Source organism: Helicoverpa zea, chromosome 2, assembly GCF_022581195.2.
Source record: "Helicoverpa zea isolate HzStark_Cry1AcR chromosome 2, ilHelZeax1.1, whole genome shotgun sequence".
Taxonomy (NCBI): Eukaryota; Metazoa; Arthropoda; class Insecta; order Lepidoptera; family Noctuidae; genus Helicoverpa; species Helicoverpa zea.
This window is the reverse complement of record NC_061453.1, coordinates 1,567,050-1,588,493: the sequence shown is the minus strand read 5'-3', so window position 1 is coordinate 1,588,493 and position 21,444 is coordinate 1,567,050. Positions and strand designations below refer to the sequence as shown.

Sequence of the window (21,444 nt, the reverse complement as noted above, 5' to 3'; positions counted from 1 at the left end):
AGAATATATTATATCTAGGTACACCTGTATCGCGTTTTCAGTCGTGTCTTGGAGGAACTTCTTCCCGTAATCGAATAGAATAAAGTCTCGAATTCATAAATAACTTAGCTTCTATTTGTCAAAGTAGACTGCACCACCGTAGCACAGTCGTAAAAGTATTTTCAAAATAGGCTCAATAGTCAATAGATCCAAAGATTACTCCTACATCGTAAGAAACACACAATTTTAAGCTTTTTATGTTATTAGTATAGAAGTTAGTACATACCCAGTATGTTATGCCTGGGACATAAGCCTATAAGATTATAGGTAATACCTCCTCTTCATTGGTTTTGACGTCACAATCTGAGAGTATCACATTCCTCTCTTTCGTAACGATTAGACTGATTAAATTCTCACTGAAACTGAAATCCTTTGCAAATACACGCTGATTTCTTTATCAACATCGTTTGGTATGAAATACTCATTACTTACAAAACCGATGATTTTTCTTTTTGAACGTCTGTGTGGTGCTAGCCTGACCCAAAACACAAAGGAAGAAGTGAATGGTGGGCGTTTTGGGGGCTGTCTTTGGTAAAGAACAATGTCAGGTTTCGGCCCACCCAATCGACTTTTAAAACTAAATTCTCACGGACACAAAGTTCTTTACTACAACAATTTAAATATAAAATACTAACTTCTTATAAAATATTTAATTGTTATCTAGAACTTTTCCAAAAAAAAAATATCATTTTAATAAGTAATTATTTGGTTTATCGAGTTCAGGTTTTTCGTTTTAATAATTTGGAATAATTTGGTTTTGAGAAGTTCAATGCAAAAGTGGAAAACATAGAAAAGCTTCTGACATTAAACTACACAAAAAACTGTAAGAATTTTCACTGTACATGAAATATTTTTATTGAGCCTAAGTTACTATGGACGTCTGACATTGTTCTTTATTTCGTTCAAAAAGTTCTATTTTGCAGCCAAGTTCGAACAATTTTTCTGTTTTGACCTGAAAACAAACTCGCACACTCATACTTGAGATTGAGAGGCTACCCGCATGATGACGTGAAGGTCCCGAAGAATCGTCATATGAATGGTTACTTAACTTTCTACACAAATCTCAATGCACAAAGTGCACGTAAATTAGCATGCCAACAGGTCGCACAATGCGCTATTCATTCGCATGAATTGTAAACAACAGTTGACCTACGAATGCAGGAAGTTGGGTTTAGCACCGTACATACGACTTGGTTAATAGTAAATTCAAATATTGCAGTGGTCACTTGACTGAGCTTTGTTTTAAAACAATGTTGGTTTTGCCTGCCTGTAGGTAACTGAAACTGCGTTGTTGCCACCCAAAAGCGTTAAGCGCTATATGAATCTGTTTCTGTTACTGTTACAGTCTTTTTATCGTCCCACTGCTGGGCTCAGGCCTCCTCTCACACGGAGAAGGATTGAGCATTAATCACCACGCTTGCTCAATGCGGGTTGGTGATTTCAGACTATATGTATATCCTCAAGATGTTTTCCTTCACCTTTTTACCTATATGCATCATATTGTACCAAATATTGCATGGTTTTGCGAAAGGAAATCAATAATCAACGAGAACACAATAATTTCGCAAAAACACGCTCATCCTGCATTAACCGCGTTATGCACCGGCAAATATTTATTAATCTTACGACATAGATTTAAAATATTTATCTCGATAAAAAAATAAACCATCTGAATCGTTTCAGTTGTTGCAAAACTGTAAAAGCCATGCAACGTTACGAAGGACTCATATGTATTTCAAAACCTTACTAATATTATAAATGGGAAAGTTACTTTGTCGGTCTGTCGTGATTTCACGCCAAAGCTATTGAACAGATTTTACCATTTCGCATTTATAATATTAGTAGCCTACAACCATTTAATCCCCACTACACACACGAGCATACAATATTACTCTTAACTCCTAAACAAAAGCACTTGGGGCATAATCTCTCAGGATGGGACGGACATTGTAATTGGGACATGCGCGGTGAGCCTGTGACCTGTCGCCAGTGCGTCATCGTTGTCGTAGGTCAAGAGGAGTATGTGAAAATGATGATCTTTGTGAAAGGAAATGAGTAAACTGGAGAGATGTATGAGGTTTTGTTTTTTGGATTGGAGGACGATATTTTGATTTAAAACATAATATGTATGTGTTACATAAGCTCACACTTAAACATGGATGAATTAAAACACAAATGTGTCATTTTTTCTGAATATGTCCTAGTTAAAGCTATCATCGTCCTTTTTTGCTACGCCTCTTTTCACACTGTAAAGGATTTTTTTAACAGTGATACTCAGATAAGTTCTAGCAACATATTAAAATACCCAATAACTCTTCAACAGGAAGTAACAGCCCTAGGCGAGCTCCTAGGATGGCTCCGGGAATCTCCTCACCTAGTCTCCCTCTGCCTACTCCTAGGCGAGGACCACATCCCGCCCAGTCTACCATCAGCTCTAGTGGCCGGGCTGTACGGAAGTTGCCGGTCGGCTTCCGACAGGACTAGGTTCCTGGCCGTCGTCAGGTCGCTCATCAAACACCAGTTGGCTACTTCGAGTGATCCGAGAAAGTAAGTTACAGTTGCAAAAATTTGTATGAACATTTTATAGTCAGCATCAAAAGTTATTGAACAAATCAACATTTTCAAAAGTCTCGTAACAACTTACACGGTTATACTTTCGCAAGAATGCAAACGTGAAAATTTACTTGTCTTTTAAAAAATTACAGTTAAATCAACCTATCTCAAAAACTATAAGAGATACTTTGATCAAACCAAAAATCGTTGAAAGAGTTAATTAGCATGCATCACCTCTATTTTTTTTAGAATTTTATACCCCGTAGTTATAAAAATAGAGGGGGGGGGACATACTTTTTACGACTTTGAGAGCTGATATCTCAAAAACCGTTCACTTTAAGAAAAATGTTTTTTAGAAAAACTTTATATCATTTTAAAAGACCTTTCCATTGATACCCCACACGGGTATGTACATCGAAAAAAAAAATTTCATCCCTCAGTTACATGTATGGGGGGCCCCACCCCCAATTCTTTTTTTTACTATTTAGTGTCATATTTTTGTAGCGGTTCATACAACACATATTCCCATCAAATTTCATCACTGTAGTACTTATAGTTTCCGAGTAAATCGGCTGTGACAGACGGACAGACGGACATGACGAAACTATAAGGGTTCCGTTTTTGCCATTTTGGCTACGGAACCCTAAAAAGTAGATGAGTACCTACTCTGGCAAGTTAACAGTTTAGAAAATTTTGAATTGTTCAGCTACTATTGATGCAAATTTTACTTGAATTATACATTTTACATACGTCATGATGAAAGGAAAATGATTGAATTAATAAACCTTTGCTCTTAATCATGTTGTTTATTTTGTGGAAATAGTGAATCAATTACGGGAAAATGACAAATAGAATCTTTAGTAGTTATCAAATAACCGCATCATTGACGTATTTCGTGTGAATCAACAATTTGTAGAAAACAGAAATAGATTTTCCTTTTCAACTATTTATTTCATTCATGTTTGTTGGTCATCCCGACTATATTGCTGTGAATGAAACTGGACAATGAATGGAATCATTGACGCAAACCTTTATGCTTCATGTTACACATTGTGATTGGAAGAGTTTTATATGGTCAGAGAAATATTTACGTACAAGTTACCTCGAAGAATAATTAAGCTAGCGAGCATTTATTCAAAGACGAGCTGTTCCTTGCGGTTCTACCCTGGGCCCGAAGGGAAATGCTTTGTCCATCCGGAATCAAGTAGCCTTAAGATCTCCCCGCTAAATGACCAACACTGAAAAATTTTTCTATTCGACCCAGAACCTCCTGGTTTATACCAAATTTCCTAATATTGGTATACATAGATGTAGATTGATTCCTCTAACCTTCTACCCTCTTTCCAGGTTGTTCCGCACAGGCAAGTGCGCCCTCTCCTCTCTATACGCGGTATACCGAGATGGTCACACTCCAGCGCGCCAGTTCCTGGTAGCAGCGCTACAGAACCCCGTGATGGCGGTGCTGCATGAGGACGAGTTCTTCCTGGATATCGATCCTGATAAGGCTATGGAGAGGTAAGTGTTCCAGAAGATTCTAGATGATTCCGGACAGGCAAGTGCGCCCTCTCTTCTCTATACGCGGTATACCGAGACGGTCACACACCAGCTTGCCAGTTCCTAGTGGCTGCGCTACAGAACCCCGTGATGGCGGTGCTGCATGAGGACGAGTTCTTCCTGGATATCGATCCTAATAAGGCTATGGAGAGGTGAGTGTTCCAGAAGATTCTAGATGATTCCGGACAGGCAAGTGCGCCCTCTCTTCTCTATACGCGGTATACCGAGACGGTCATACACCAGCTCGCCAGTTCCTAGTGGCTGCGCTACAGAACCCCGTGATGGCGGTGCTGCATGAGGACGGGTTCTTCCTGGATATCGATCCTGATAAGGCTATGGAGAGGTAAGTGTTCCAGAAGATTCTAGATGATTCCGGACAGGCAAGTGCGCCCTCTCTTCTCTATACGCGGTATACCGAGACGGTCACACACCAGCTCGCCAGTTCCTAGTGGCTGCGCTACAGAACCCTGTAATGGCGGTGCTGCATGAGGACGAGTTCTTCCTGGATATCGATCCTGATAAGGCTATGGAGAGGTGAGTGTTCCAGATGATTCTAGATGATTCCGGACAGGCAAGTGCGCCCTCTCTTCTCTATACGCGGTATACCGAGACGGTCACACACCAGCTCGCCAGTTCCTAGTGGCTGCGCTACAGAACCCCGTGATGGCGGTGCTGCATGAGGACGAGTTCTTCCTGGATATCGATCCTGATAAGGCTATGGAGAGGTGAGTGATCTAGAATGATATGGAAGGTGTAGCAGAGGGGATTTAGATGTTCTTGAACATGTTTTGAAATGATTAGCTGTGCGTTTCTGTAAGTAGTAACGTCTGAGTGATGGTTAAGGAAAACATCTTGAGGAAACGCTTAAAGTCTGAATTCGCCAATCTGCCGTGAGCAAGTGCGTTGATTAACGCCCATTCTCTCTCTGTAAGAGAAGAGGCCGGTGCCCTGCAGTAAGACAATAAAAAGCTGACTGACCGAATACAAAATACCCAATAAAGCTTGGATAATAAACATTATGAGAAAAATAATTATAGAAGTTGGAACCAATAAATTAGTTGACCGATCCACTAAAACCCGTGTGTGTGTGTCTATAAGCCATACATATATCTTCTACATCACAGACGGCTAGACGCTGTTCTATGCATCATCAAGATTTTATAGGCCCAAAACTGTTACATGTGGCTTGCACCGGTCCATCCTATACCTATTCAATCGAATTTGAACCTTAAGTTATTTCCTAGAAGGTTGAATATAGCCCAGTGTATTGTTCACACATACATTGTTTTAAAAACAAATGCAGGTGTCTAAACTGTTATTTATAATGTAAATATTTATACTTAGGCATCGTTCACACCAAACGTATTGTCCGCCGCTGACTGTGAGCGCGCGTTACGCAGTTTATTGCTTTTCCATATATATTGAAATTGTCGTTCACACCGAACCGACTATACGCTGTTACGTCGTCTGTTGTAGCTGACTCTCAGTAGCCGATTATTTTACTACGCGACTATGCACGGCGGACGCGGATTGGCTACGCGGACGCAGTTGCCGAATAGCGCCGCTCCGCCGCGTACGCACCGCCGCTCCGCCGCGTCCGCACCGCCGCGCAGTGATGCCAGATTGGGGGGATTCCCCCCAAATTTGGGGGTATTTTCTGCCCACGGGGGATTTTTTGGGGGTAACAATCCTTTGGGGGGATCAGCGGGAAACTACACAAGAAACTGTAAGAATTTTCACTGTACATTAAATATTTTTATTGAGCCTAAGTTACTATGGACGTCTGACATTGTTCTTTTCGCAATTGTTTAAACGTGATTGATTTGATTATAATAAATAAGTGTTGATTACAGTACAAGTTGTTTTCCTCTTACCTTAAAGTAATTGTCAATCTTTCTTCTGGCTGAATAGCACGTCGATAATTAGTGTCCCTTTTATATAAACTTATACGTATTAAAGATAGTAACTCATCGAATGTTTTTACTGTCATACGAAAATATTTCTTGAACTTATTTGGATAAAGTCTATATTCGAAATATAAAGTATGAAATTGACCAAGAAAACATCTCTTTAAATTTAAGGGATGTACCCACAATCTCTTCATTTTATTATTTTCGTCTTCCTCTAGAGCTTCGCAAATGGCAACTATCTGAATGCGCATCATTTAATTGAAATATCAGTAAACGTCCGATTTTTTTTAAAAATACACTAGTTTTATCGTATGGGAACCACGAGTGATCTCAGAGATCGTTTATAAAATACTACGAGCAACTTCAAATACTGAGCTCTTTTATGTGTAGAATAGTCGGCCGCTCAGCGTATGCATCTAGTGTGAACCTACACGAGCGTATTCTTTTGTTCACACATGTAGCGCATCGTACGCTATAGCCTATTGTCGGCTTGGTGAGTACGCGTACTGCAGATTGAGTCGACGTTCACACTGAGGCCGACTGTGAGTATACTCACAGTCAGCGGCGGACAATACGTTTGGTGTGAACAATCCCTTAGCTCTTTGAGAGCAGACGTGGCTATCAATGTTCTTTTCAATATATACTATAAACAATTTTATCATTAATGGTTCCTTAGTTCAAAATACGTGCGATAGGGGTAGAATGAAATAGTACCTTAACGCCTTTTCGATTGATTATAAGGAAGAAAAAATAAAATATTTTTGGGAATATACCCCTAAAAGTGGTATTTTGTGACTAAAGCAAAGCACTAGTTTAATCTGGTACCTAATAGAAGAAAGAGTCTTTTTTAAAGAAATAACATTACCGATATTACTTATTTGCAGTTTATATGAAATCAGTCTTACTATGCGTGCCATTCAATTTCAAGCTCGACGTGATTAGTAATTAATTTTACAGTTGGGTTTGATTCTTTAATTTTAGCTTACTGTTGCACTACATTCTAAATGTATAGATGCATTGTCGATAACACCGTATGTAAAAGTTTTAAACCCTTGAAATTTTATAGTATATTAACTAGTACATTTTCGTTAAATAGGAAACAAGCAATAGATCTTTTCAGCAATCGAATTTGTCATATTATTTCTTTCTTCAAACATAAAATCTGTTCGAATATTTCTTGACAATTTTAAAAGATTTATGTAAACTACAAGAATGTGTGAATTTCGCAGTTAGCAGTTCCTAGTTCTATTTTGAGCTATCTATTTTTATTTACGAGACAATCGATCATAACGCATGCGCGTTACGAGATAAATTATTACGTTCCTGCAGTTGCATATTAGTTTGAAATAGTTGTGTTTCTAAATCTTAGAATACCTTTACACATTAAAATAGTGCGATTTTGTGCGCATAAAACGATTATGAGGCAAAAATAACAAAAATATAGGTACTTTCGCTTTCTATAGAACTTACAAAATCTATTTATCTGGTTAATACAGTTAAACAAAGGAACTCATTTAGTTCCTTGGTTAAGGACTATCCAAAAATCGGGCGTAATATTCAGTTTAGCAGAAATTGAAGTGAGTTTTTATTTGGCATCAGATTCATTGACAAAAAAGTTCAAAGTTTGTACCTGGTCTCTAGCAAATAAAATTATTCTTGTTCTTATACATGCTACAAATACTCAAACCCCACAGGTTCTCCCCAGCAGACAGAGTCAAGAAATTCGGCCAGCCCAACAGCCAAGAGTACGCGGCTAAAGTAGCCCGGTACCGCAAGTGGACCATTCAATCGTTGTACAACCTCACCAGCAAGTTCATCGCGTCCCTGAGAGAACACTGGCCCAACTTCCCCGCAACTATTGCCTGGATTGTACAGCAGATTGTTCATCTATTGAAACAGCATTCTAGGTTAGTCATTTATGTATGACAGGTTACTATATTTACATTAATATGTCTTGACATTATCTGGATCATGTGTCTTTTTGCTGTAACTTCGGGTACCATGTTTAGCGTATGCTGAGTGGATTTTTTGTTATTAAACAAATGTGGCTCAATATTTTTGCTAGGTATTTTTATGTGCTGTGTTTGAATAGGCTAGAAATAAACTTCTCAGCATAAACTTCAAAATAAAAATGATATAATAATAGCATACACCTATTCCTATGGACGAGCTCCTCCTTTTCGGGGAGTCTGAAAATATTTTCTTATACCTAAATCAAATCCCAGAGTAATCTTATCTAGATCCTCTGAATACTTGCAGTGGCCGTGTGGTATTAAAGGATTCAAACTCAGTTTCTGTTTGCCCTTAATCTTAGTATTCATAAGTATGTAAAGAATGTTGATATCATCTAAGTTCTACTACGCAGTTGTCCAGTACGTGACTGAAGTCGGGTTAAAACCTAGTGTTTTTATTAGATAGAAATAAGGAATTTTTGTAATCTTTGCGTTTTTTAAATATGGTTAAAAGATTGGTAAAAAAAATACATGTCTACTTATCGCGTTGTTTACTTTTGGGGCGAAGGCCTCCTTTTCACTTCCAAGTTTTGCTCCTTAAAATACTCTAAGCAATTTTTTTTTTCTATTTTTAACTCAGAACATCAGACCGCGAACTCCACGCGATATGCACGGACCTAATACTGAATCACTTCATCTGCCCCGCCATCGTGAACCCCGAGGCACACGGCGTGGTCGAGGTGCCGGTGTCGTACATCGCGCGCTTCAACCTCATACAGATCGCGCAGATCATACAGATGCTCTGCCTCGCCAAGTATCAGGAGGTAAGGTGGACAGGCTGCAGTATCTATCTAAGCTTCCAGTGCGTGTATTGTACCTTTTAGCTGATGTATTTAAAAAAATATATTTTTCTTTTCAGGTGGAAGCGAAAGTCCGCGATGTGTACGTAAAGTTCGAGCGTTCCTGCGTATGGACGCTGATCGAGAACGTGGCGAGCGAGGCGTGGGCCATGGCGCCCGCCGCCGCGCAGCCGCACGCCCACGCCGAGTCGCCGCGCATCGCCACCGACGCGCGCCTGCACACCACCGTCGCGCTCTTCACGCCGCACGATGCGCAGCTGTTGGTCAGTGTCTAGTGTAGTACAGAGGCGAGCCGCCGGGGCCGAGTCGCCGCGCATCGCCACCGACGCGCGCCTGCACACCACCGTCGCGCTCTTCACGCCGCACGATGCGCAGCTGTTGGTCAGTGTCTAGTGTAGTACAGAGGCGAGCCGCCGGGGCCGAGTCGCCGCGCATCGCCACCGACGCGCGCCTGCACACCACCGTCGCGCTCTTCACGCCGCACGATGCGCAGCTGTTGGTCAGTGTCTAGTGTAGTACAGAGGCGAGCCGCCGGGGCCGAGTCGCCGCGCATCGCCACCGACGCGCGCCTGCACACCACCGTCGCGCTCTTCACGCCGCACGATGCGCAGCTGTTGGTCAGTGTCTAGTGTAGTACAGAGGCGAGCCGCCGGGGCCGAGTCGCCGCGCATCGCCACCGACGCGCGCCTGCACACCACCGTCGCGCTCTTCACGCCGCACGATGCGCAGCTGTTGGTCAGTGTCTAGTGTAGTACAGAGGCGAGCCGCCGGGGCCGAGTCGCCGCGCATCGCCACCGACGCGCGCCTGCACACCACCGTCGCGCTCTTCACGCCGCACGATGCGCAGCTGTTGGTCAGTGTCTAGTGTAGTACAGAGGCGAGCCGCCGGGGCCGAGTCGCCGCGCATCGCCACCGACGCGCGCCTGCACACCACCGTCGCGCTCTTCACGCCGCACGATGCGCAGCTGTTGGTCAGTGTCTAGTGTAGTACAGAGGCGAGCCGCCGGGGCCGAGTCGCCGCGCATCGCCACCGACGCGCGCCTGCACACCACCGTCGCGCTCTTCACGCCGCACGATGCGCAGCTGTTGGTCAGTGTCTAGTGTAGTACAGAGGCGAGCCGCCGGGGCCGAGTCGCCGCGCATCGCCACCGACGCGCGCCTGCACACCACCGTCGCGCTCTTCACGCCGCACGATGCGCAGCTGTTGGTCAGTGTCTAGTGTAGTACAGAGGCGAGCCGCCGGGGCCGAGTCGCCGCGCATCGCCACCGACGCGCGCCTGCACACCACCGTCGCGCTCTTCACGCCGCACGATGCGCAGCTGTTGGTCAGTGTCTAGTGTAGTACAGAGGCGAGCCGCCGGGGCCGAGTCGCCGCGCATCGCCACCGACGCGCGCCTGCACACCACCGTCGCGCTCTTCACGCCGCACGATGCGCAGCTGTTGGTCAGTGTCTAGTGTAGTACAGAGGCGAGCCGCCGCACAGTGGATCCAAATTGAAAAATAGTGGACATAGGCAACAAAGTTCCAATATCGATTCGATATTTTTTTATGTGATTCTTCATGATATTCCAGACAACTTTTACTCTTGTGAAATTTCTTCTAAAGTTGATCGTTTGTCTGAAAAAAAATAAATTAGATTTTTTTGTATGGAGCGAATCACGTTTATTTTTTTTTCTTCAATTGTACGAATATGTTAGGTCTGTGGCGTGAGTATATGACACCTAGGGTCATTCTCTATCCAAGAAAAAATATATCAGCTCCGGCCATCTGCAGCCGCGCGAGTAATCTTTCGGTAAAAAAATCATATTTTCTATAACGTTTTTTGCCTTTTAAGATCAATTCAAAGTATATTTTCTGTCTCACTTGGCTGTTTTCACCTTATTTTTGGTTAAATATATAGTTTTAATGGCACATAGGTACTCACAACTAGTAATTCTAGCAGAGGTTTTGTTATTATTGCATGTTATCGGTGGCACCTGGATTGTGATTGATGACTCATTTGTTTGTGCGCTCGTCTAAGCGCATAACTAATTAGTCATCGAAAAATGCTCGTCTCTGATTGGCTGTATTTTTTTTACTACCTGCTAGTCATGTTAATATGTTCACTACTTGAGTAATTAACACTGACTATAAATACAAAGACATTTACTATGTCCCTCTAGTATCGCTCTTGTCGCTTATTTGTGAACACGGTGAAATACTTTTATTTTAATATTTACATTAGAACTATGGCTGGATTTTGTATCAACCTAGATCTTTTTGTGAAATTAAGAAGTGGTGGTGATCTGAAAAATTATATGTTTCTATATGAAAGTATAATTTCTGTTTTGAATACCACAGTTTCTGAAGAAGACAAAAACCTAATCAAGGAGTTCTGTCGACTTTTTTGTGTAAGTCTAAATAAAAAGTGGATAGAGTCAAGTAGAAGCCAAAAAACTTTTATGAATCGTATAAATAATCGCAATTGGTTGGAAAAAAATATCAACTGGCCTGTTTGTGACAGTGTTGACCTGAGAAGTGAGTTGGGCTTTTCGGACACAGACTTATCTGAGCCAGTGGATGTGAATTCCCATGTTCCTAATCTTGCGGTATGTACTACGGAAGCGGGAACATCTACAGAAAAGGAGCACAGAAAACCGTTCGAAGACTTAAGTAATAAGCAAAAAAAAAAAGACGTTCTACTTCCATAGTAGAAGAAAATTCAGAGGAAGAGTTGCAGCACTGGTACTTAACAAAAGAAAACAACGGCAAAACGAATCTGGGAAAAGTAGTCGAATACCTTTCCAGTAATCCAGAAACGCTATCCCAAGTACACGAGCGACTATTCAAAAAGCAGAGCCTAAGTACCGTCTCTGAAGATAAGTGCTTAGCTCTTTATACCTCACTTGCGCTCTCGAGATGGAAGTACTTAGCTCTTCGAAAATTTCTGAAAGAAGAAAACTGTGCTGCCTTTCCATCTTATCCAAAGCTAGTAAATGCCAAGAAAAGATGTTATCCACCACAAGAGAGTATGGAGATTACCGAAAAAGGAGCTCAAATTAAATTGCAAGCGCTATTGGACCACACTGTGGAGAGGATTTTACTAGATGTGAATTCTGTTGATAGGTCTCAAAATGAAGAATTCAGTTGACCTGGAAATGGGGGCTTGATGGTTCTTCGTCGCAGAGTAACTATAAACAGAAGACGTCAAACACAGCCACAGGGTTCGGTGATTCATCAGTAGTCATAAGGCCTAAAATAACGAAACAGGTTCATGGTGAGTTGTTGCCTGAAGCAATTCAGTTGTTACAGACTACCGAGCCTCCCTGTGATAGCGAGATTATGGAGGAAGAAGAATGCCTCCTAGCAGAGTCCGAAAATTTGCCGGACCCACTTCAGGAATAAGAAATAAAGTGATCTGGCTCTGGACTGTTCCCACAAAAGCCCATCGGAGCTGGTATGACAAACAGCCCTTTTCAGGGCTACAATAATTTCACAATTTTCTTTCGATCATACGTACGATAACTTATACTATACGCTAGATTATGTAGATAATGATTATCAACGTCTTGCCCAAAAAAACTCAAACTATTTCACCTATATTTGACAAATAATATTTATTTTACAGGTAGCAGGTAGTAAAAAAAATTACAGCCAATCAGAGACGAGCATTTTTCGATGACTAATTAGTTATGCGCTTAGACGAGCGCACAAACAAATGAGTCATCAATCACAATCCAGGTGCCACCGATAACATGCAATAATAACAAAACCTCTGCTAGAATTACTAGTTGTGAGTACCTATATGGCATTAAAACTATATATTTAACCAAAAATAAGGTGAAAACAGCCAAGTGAGACAGAAAATATACTTTGAATTGATCTTAAAAGGCAAAAAACGTCATAGAAAATATTATTTTTTTACCGAATGATTACTCGCGCGGCTGCAGATGGCCGGCGCTGATATATTTTTTCTTGGATAGAGAATGACCCTAGGTATCATATACTCATGCCACAGACCTAACATATTCGTACAATTGAAGAAAAAAAAATAAACGTGATTCGCTCCATACAAAAAAATCTAATTTATTTTTTTTCAGACAAACGATCAACTTTAGAAGAAATTTCACAAGAGTAAAAGTTGTCTGGAATATCATGAAGAATCACATAAAAAAATATCGAATCGATATTGGAACTTTGTTGCCTATGTCCACTATTTTTCAATTTGGATCCACTGTGCGCCGGGGCCGAGTCGCCGCGCATCGCCACCGACGCGCGCCTGCACACCACCGTCGCGCTCTTCACGCCGCACGATGCGCAGCTGTTGGTCAGTGTCTAGTGTAGTACAGAGGCGAGCCGCCGGGGCCGAGTCGCCGCGCATCGCCACCGACGCGCGCCTGCACACCACCGTCGCGCTCTTCACGCCGCACGATGCGCAGCTGTTGGTCAGTGTCTAGTGTAGTACAGAGGCGAGCCGCCGGGGCCGAGTCGCCGCGCATCGCCACCGACGCGCGCCTGCACACCACCGTCGCGCTCTTCACGCCGCACGATGCGCAGCTGTTGGTCAGTGTCTAGTGTAGTACAGAGGCGAGCCGCCGGGGCCGAGTCGCCGCGCATCGCCACCGACGCGCGCCTGCACACCACCGTCGCGCTCTTCACGCCGCACGATGCGCAGCTGTTGGTCAGTGTCTAGTGTAGTACAGAGGCGAGCCGCCGGGGCCGAGTCGCCGCGCATCGCCACCGACGCGCGCCTGCACACCACCGTCGCGCTCTTCACGCCGCACGATGCGCAGCTGTTGGTCAGTGTCTAGTGTAGTACAGAGGCGAGCCGCCGGGGCCGAGTCGCCGCGCATCGCCACCGACGCGCGCCTGCACACCACCGTCGCGCTCTTCACGCCGCACGATGCGCAGCTGTTGGTCAGTGTCTAGTGTAGTACAGAGGCGAGCCGCCGGGGCCGAGTCGCCGCGCATCGCCACCGACGCGCGCCTGCACACCACCGTCGCGCTCTTCACGCCGCACGATGCGCAGCTGTTGGTCAGTGTCTAGTGTAGTACAGAGGCGAGCCGCCGGGGCCGAGTCGCCGCGCATCGCCACCGACGCGCGCCTGCACACCACCGTCGCGCTCTTCACGCCGCACGATGCGCAGCTGTTGGTCAGTGTCTAGTGTAGTACAGAGGCGAGTCGCTCTCTATGCCTCTCTAGCTATCGTGTTTGTGATAAGTTCAAAAGAAAAACGGACCTCGACTGCCGCGGCTGACCGCGGCGCCGGCGGTTGCCCAGGAAAACGGTAGCATGCGACGTCACGGCAGCGCAAGCACTGAGTCACTGTCGAGCGTCGTCACTTGTGTCATGCCGGCGCCGCACAACCCCGTCCTGCGCATGCGTAGTATAACCCTGCCGTCCTGGCTTCCTGTCCCTTGATTCTACCACTGTCGCTACTTTGATTTTCTTCTCTGACAACACTTTTTTCTACAGATAACGTTTCTGAAGCGCATTTCGTCGAAGCTGAACAACAATACACCAAGCGTAACAGCTGACGATCAGTCAAGTGGACCCGTCGCTGAGGCCGCAGCTTTAAGGTAACTTCCTAAAACTTAGTATTACTAAATTAAATGAAGGTATTTTTTCTTATGTCTTTTGGTCTTTCAGGCTGTTAGTCTGTTGTACAGTATAATCCTCGTAGTGTTAGGTCTCGTAATTTCATTAACCTGCCTCGTTGGTCTAGCTGTCGCAAATGCGGCTGCTAAGCACGAGGTCTCGGGTTCGATTCCCGAGTCGGGCCGAAATCGCTTTGTGGGTTTTAGAAGACTTTCACAAAGCAGCCCGGAGCCTGGAAGTTGGTGATTGATTCACCCGTGCATCGGAGAGCACGTAAATGTCGGTCCTGCGCCTGATCTCTCTCCGGTCGTGTCGGATTGCCGTCCCATCGGGCTATGAGAGTTAAGAATAGTGAGTGCACCTGTGTCTGCGCAAATGCTCGTGCACTATAATATGTCCTGCGTAGTTGGCTAATCTCCTTACATGAGAACAGCCGCCGTAGCCGATAATCGGCTAGGAGGACATCATCATCATCAACCATTTTTCAATTTGGTACTTTCAGATAGCACGTGTCATTTCATATTACATTGTAGGTACTTTTACAGCATCTTCTTGACACAACAGTTTCAATTTATTAAGTAGTATACATATAGCGGTTTGACATATTTTCCATACAAAAGCTGTTAAACATTTTCTTTAGGTAGAAAATATCTGGCCTTTAATTGTTTTCTTATTCATACAAATTGTATTTGTTTATCTTTTAGCAATCTTTCTTTATTTTTTCTACAGTAGTGAATCCAGCAGTGAAAGTTCAAGTAACGGGGAAGCTTGTGCGAGCCGGCTAGCCGCCATACTACACACTTCTGAACCCAACTACCGCAGCCGCCTACATGACTTGCTAAGGAAGATGCCTGACCTCTCTAAATACAGGTAACATACTATAACAATATATGTATGTATATAGACAAGAACTATTATTAACTCTCTTCAAAAGAGGTCCGGCAAATTGGTCATTACATACAATTTTTGAAGCTTCCACCTAAAACTGTTCGTGAGCATTTTTTCGTCAACAAAAAATGACTACGCGTCTGCGCAAATGCGCTTGCACTGCTAGCGTGTGTTCCCGCCTTTATAACGCGGGCGCCATGCCAGCAATACTCATGTTAAACGAAAACAAGATATTCGAATTTTGTAAGTTTCAAAGACTTAATGTTGTTACGACCAATAAAAAGTTTAATTTGAACTTATTTCGTTTCTAAACATCCAAACCTTCACAGGCAATCCACACCAACAGAATCAAAAGACCCGTCCCCAGTCGAGAACGGTCACTCCAACAAGAAGAGCATACTCGCAAAAGTCCAAAGGCCTCGTCTACCCCGGAGTGCCAGTTCCAACTCCTCACTGGCCTCGTCCGGGGACGATAAGCCGGTGAATGGTAGTGGGAGTAAGGAGGACAGTCAGGTGGAACAGCTTGAGGTCCTGGTCATCAAGCTGGCTAATGTTGAGGAACATGATTATGTGGGTGAGTGATGGTGGTGGTTTTTGGGGGGTATTTGTACCCCCTTTTAATAGTAATGAATTTTGCTTATTAAATACATTCTAAACAATTGTTAGCCGATTTTCAAAATGGTTCTATGCTTGACATCTTGAAACTCAGGATCAAGTCGAAAGAAGCTGTTCAGTTAATAATCTTTGATTGTTCTTAAATATTAGGTAGGAAAAAAATAGAATACCTACCGAAAAACAATATGCAATAAAATATTGAGTATTGAAAACTTATTTTTATTTTATATTGGTATTATTTTGTCTATAAAGAATCACAAACAAAATAAAATATGACATTTTCTCTATTTAATTCTACTGTTATTTCCATCCAGGTCTGATCCCCGAGTCGAAGGTTCTAGAATGCTACTACGGCGGGTCTGAAGCGGGTGACGCAGACGACACGGGCTCCGCTCTCGCGGTCGCGGGCCCCGGCGCTCCTGTACAGAAGCGAACTAGGTACGTGATATTCGATACTGAACTCTGTATTTATGTTGATAGAGCCTATATTCTTTTGTTGGTGTGAAGGCGATATGTGACACTATGTACTTATTTGCGTTATCTTCGTCAGTGGATGGTGATGTCATTTAATAGCATTCAGTATAATAATGGCGCCTAAGGCCGATTTCGACCGTGGAGGCTGTTCTCATATGAGAAGTCGCGCTTTTGAACACTAGTCCAACGAGGCAGTCAACATGATGCAATATGATTATAAACTTATGCCTGCCTTTGCTTAAAAACGCCAATTAGTATTTTTCTTAATCTTGCTATAGTATTTAATAAGCCAAGTTAACTAAAGTGTATATTGGTCAGGTTCTCAGTATCCCACGACGAGGTATCCCTCGGCAATACATCAGATAATTTAGAAGCGGTGTCAGAGGCGGCGTCCAATCACAGCGTCACCTCAAGTCTGGAGCTTGAGACTGAAGATCAGAACGATAACTTGTCTGATATGGTGAGTAACATTTGTTTTGTTTTGTTAGTGATTTAAAAAAAATGCCTGTTAAAAGTTCTGTGAGTAAAATAAAATATGGTGCATCTATGGGTCAATAAACAAAAATCGCTACTGTAGTTTTGATTTAATAAAAGGGCGGCAATGTTTGGTAAATAAGAAACAGGATTCTTTGTTTTATTCAATCGAAATTTTTGATAACGCTTTTATTCAACAAGGCTCTAACGTGTTTGCTCGGTTTTCCCGATCGGATTCTAATCCAATATCATAAATGACAGCCTCAAAACCGCCCGCCCTTCACCACTTCCCATTGTAATGCTTGTAAGCAAAAATGGTGGAGCAAACTTCCCAGCAACCATATCTTATTATCATCAACATCCTTTTTCCCTAGGTATCAGCCAACGTGAGCGGTCGCGGCAGCCCCAACATCTCAGGTCGCGAGACGCCCTCCTCGCAAGTAACTGAAGGCGAAGCCGCCGAGCCGGCCCGACGAGCTGTCCCAGTCTCCGTGCACCATGCTCACGCTAAACTCCTCAAGCAGACCAGGAACGATATCGAGGACAAGTTCTGCAAGTTTGAGATTAAGGTATGTGACACTTCCTTAGCGCGAGTTACCGCGGCCCTGGTACATAAAGAACTTCAGAAGGAATATTGTTGTATTAAGGAGAAGGAGTATTGACACTCTGTACTACAAACTCAGCTGAATCCGGTTAGACTGGAAGCCGACCCGAACATAGTTGAGAAAAGGCTCGCGGGATGATGATGAGGATGATGACTACAACGCGATTGAATTTTGTGTTACGCACTTCTAACTACAAATTTTACATAGACGTGACGTAGCCTCATTATTGCGATATATTTAAGTAAATATTCATGCTTTTCTAAAAAAAAATACGCCCTTATGTTATATTTTTAGAAAATAAATGATTAATTTAAAAATAATAATTACAATTCACAATTTTTCTTGTTCAGAAGCTGCTGGAAGGCGACGAGACCATCAGCATAATGTCAGACACGTGGAGCACGGACGTGCTTGCGTCAGACTCCGAGACCATCGGCGACTCCTGCGACCAGACACAGGTCGCCGCCAGCCAGGGTACGTGTAGTACAGGGACATTATCACTAACTCACACTGTAGCATCTATATCTTGCGCAAAAAATAAATCATATTTATTTGTTTTTTTTTTTTACATTTTATTTATTTATTTATTTACTTTATGCACAATTTGTCACAATGGCGGATTTAACGCCTAAGGCGTAGGCATTTTGACACGACTTATTAAAATTATATCAGGCTTTTACTGCGAAACAAAGTAATGATGAGAGGAGCTTTTGTGGCTAAGTAACAGCAGCACTAGTCAATAGATCATAAGGTTAAGCAATGTTAGGTGCGGTCGATTCGTAGATGGGTGACCATCTTGTCATACCGAGTTCCTCCATGTTTCTGACCTGTTGGGAAACGTGCCTGTCTCTATAAAGTGTCTGCCATCTTGACGATCGTTGGAGATAGTCAGAAGCCATAATTGACAGTACAATATTTACCTTCCGTCAGGTACTAGCACGAGCAACACGAACGCGCCGGACGTATCGGAGACGGCCAGCGAGTCCGCCTGGAGCATGGACGTGCTGGCCTCCGATAGCGACCGGAATACTGAGGTAAGCTTAATTAAATATTTTCGGAGATCTCGGTAAATCCAATGCAACGGTCCGCAACTAAATTCCGATCACAAGTATGCGCATGTGGTGACACCTAAAAATGTTCTGTGTTCAATGGCAAGAAAAAGTTTCGCGAGAACCATATTATAGCCAGGACAAAGTACTAGTTTATCTGTACTGCCTTTTCACACTCGCGGAATTTGTCGGGCTTATAAGATATAAATATACTAGGATACGCGATAAATTACGCGTGGCAAATCTTGTCACGCTGTTTCTTTATGTGTTTAGTGTTATAGTTTTCAATATTATCAGGTGGACACGGACGACTGTGTGTCTGTAGCGGCGCGATCAGACACGTCGTGGCCGCGTCGGCCGTCACAGCAAGATGACCCGCCCTTCAGAAATAATAACCATCAGGTAAATAAGCATTTTTATTTAAACAATTAAATAACAAACAAAAGCCCTAATATAATATATATGACCCTAATATTTTTAAGTACAAAGTGAAAGTCTAAAGTATAATTTGTTTCAGAATGGCAACGTGAAACGTGCTGAAGTTAGCAGTCCACGACACACTTCACGACCTAACTTAACTAACAGGTAACTGAAACTGTATTGATTGTATTTGAGTAGGCACTTAACTAAAGATAACAATTTATATATAGGACTTTTTACACAAATATAATGTTTCCATTGATAAAAAAAGTCATCTATTGAATTGACATTCATTTTTAAACTGAGTTTTTTAATAAAAAGTCATATGTGCAACTACAATTGACGTATTGACGTTTCGCAAGGAACTGAAAAAAAAAACCTTTTGAACTTTGATTATCAATATTGTTTATAGTTCATATTAATGTTTAATATAAAAGTATTGTATTTTCTATGGAACTTACATGCCTGATACAAATAAATAAATTAAATTGCCTACTCAAATAGTGAGTAATATAATATACTTATTGGTTTTCCAACAGGTCAGGCTGCGGCTACCTAACAGCGACGGCAGCACTGTCCCGCGGCGGCGAGCTGGACCTGCCGCACGCGACGCACAACCACCACCAGTACAACATCGAGAACAGGAAGAGCATACTCGTTAATGGTTACCCGGTGAGAGCATGTTTTATAAATATAAGTGCAGTTCTAAATAGATTTATTTGCGGGAACATGACGCACTGACAATACAAAAAGGCAATAATTGGATAAGTGAAGAAGTAATGAAAAATATGCGTCACAAACGAAAACGGCACTGGCACAGAAACAGAGTCCTGGCGCTGAAATTCAACGAGAACCGAATATTTAAGTGTGACGTCATATACATCAATTTGAGTGAGACTAGATTTAGTTAAGCCGATGGTGAGCGCTCTCCGTTAAACACTGACCACGTCACCATCAATCGGTGAAAATAAATAATTTTCTCTATGTCCAGTTACTGAAATGGAGAATGTACAATAATTTATGATTATCGTTCGTTAGGTGATGACGTGCTACGCGACGTCAGCGCCGGAGAGCCCGAGCACGAGTGCGCCGGCGCCGATGCCGCCTGACGTCTTCGACTTTGTGCCGCAAAACAGGTAACACACCTTATTTTTCATAGCTATATCTTGCCCACTTAGCATTTCAAATATCAATATGGAAAATGTTCAAAACTTATTAAAAAATATATATCTAACACACATGTTACTCACTTTCGACCACTAAGTAAAACCTCTTTCCAGCAGTGGAGCTCAAACCGAATCAACGTTGGACGCCAACAGCCAATCAGACGCGACCAGCCAATGGGTGGACGACAGCTTCCCCGCCCCCCACCACTCCCCCGACAGACCTTACCCCTCCACGTCCAAATACGACCTCCCATCCACCTCCAAACCTTATGATGACAATGACATGATGGATCGGTCACTAAACTCCAGCGAGAGTTCCTTCAACGCCATGTACGGTGGACGATTCGATTCCGGTATCGATACAGAACGACCCGAATCGGAATCGAGATCTACAATCACTGATTTGATGACTCGAATGAGTTCCGCGACAATCTCAACATCGGCCAACTTAGTTAATAATCTGACATCTCGAATAGTTAAGTCTGAGATTCGTACGAGTATCGTCAGTATTTCGTCTTCTAAAATCGAGAAGAAGAGGGAGGGGACGAGTAATATATCGCTGAGTACGTTATCAGTGAATTCTGCTGAGACGTCGGTGTCCGATAAGAGTTCGTCACAGGATGTTAACTCGGAGATCGTGACAGAAAGACGTGTCAGTCCACCGCCTGTCAAGAATGTGTCTACTGGAGCTATTCCTAAGAGCATTAGTTTTGATGCTACGGCCGAGAAGTCTCAAAGGTTAGTGTGATTTTAAGAATTTTGCTTTTACTCTATTAAATTAAATCTACTGGCGTATCTGTTTTTTTAGTTATACAGACTTTACAAGTAAAAGGCTTAAATTGTTTATACGAAAATTCATATAATTTACAACATTGGTTAGTTACCTAGGATTAGAAAAATATGGTTATTTTATATTTAAGTAAAATATAAATCATGATCTTACCTAAATAACTCAAAGTATTACATGGTAAAATCTGTCTTGTTCAGGAGACGTATCGGTGAAGACGGTCTAGTGGGCAACTTGGACGAACTGAAGAATAACGTGAAGCGCTCGGGCGGCAACCTGCTGCACAAGATCAAGATGTTCCGGCAGAAGGGACGCTCGCACACACATCATAATGGTGAGTAGCTTCGATATTCTATTGTTCATTAGATGTCTTTCACATGCCTTGGTGGTAACGACTTAATTGCTTCTAATCTTGAAAAATCTGCTACTACTACAGTAATAGTTTAAATTCCTTTCATTTCTAGCTCCGATCCTTTTGTTTCTAGTCTAAATAGTATTGGATGGAAATTACAACCTCATT

The 21,444-nt window shown here is 42.8% G+C and overlaps 1 protein-coding gene across 1 annotated transcript in view; it reads left to right on the top strand.

Annotated features, from left to right (window-relative positions):
- LOC124638492 (GTPase-activating protein and VPS9 domain-containing protein 1) overlaps positions 1 to 21,444 on the top strand; it is a 34,859-nt gene that overhangs the window by 5,603 nt on the left and 7,812 nt on the right. Inside the window, exons 2-20 of the mRNA XM_047175468.1 lie at positions 2,363 to 2,586; positions 3,940 to 4,107; positions 7,751 to 7,963; positions 8,649 to 8,832; positions 8,928 to 9,131; positions 14,324 to 14,427; positions 15,176 to 15,316; positions 15,664 to 15,908; positions 16,264 to 16,387; positions 16,742 to 16,883; positions 17,272 to 17,466; positions 17,853 to 17,976; positions 18,433 to 18,536; positions 18,849 to 18,953; positions 19,069 to 19,136; positions 19,511 to 19,643; positions 20,010 to 20,107; positions 20,252 to 20,875; positions 21,125 to 21,258. Coding sequence (XP_047031424.1) covers positions 2,363 to 2,586; positions 3,940 to 4,107; positions 7,751 to 7,963; positions 8,649 to 8,832; positions 8,928 to 9,131; positions 14,324 to 14,427; positions 15,176 to 15,316; positions 15,664 to 15,908; positions 16,264 to 16,387; positions 16,742 to 16,883; positions 17,272 to 17,466; positions 17,853 to 17,976; positions 18,433 to 18,536; positions 18,849 to 18,953; positions 19,069 to 19,136; positions 19,511 to 19,643; positions 20,010 to 20,107; positions 20,252 to 20,875; positions 21,125 to 21,258 — 3,334 coding nt within the window. The remainder of the gene's footprint in view (positions 1 to 2,362; positions 2,587 to 3,939; positions 4,108 to 7,750; positions 7,964 to 8,648; positions 8,833 to 8,927; positions 9,132 to 14,323; positions 14,428 to 15,175; positions 15,317 to 15,663; positions 15,909 to 16,263; positions 16,388 to 16,741; positions 16,884 to 17,271; positions 17,467 to 17,852; positions 17,977 to 18,432; positions 18,537 to 18,848; positions 18,954 to 19,068; positions 19,137 to 19,510; positions 19,644 to 20,009; positions 20,108 to 20,251; positions 20,876 to 21,124; positions 21,259 to 21,444) is intronic.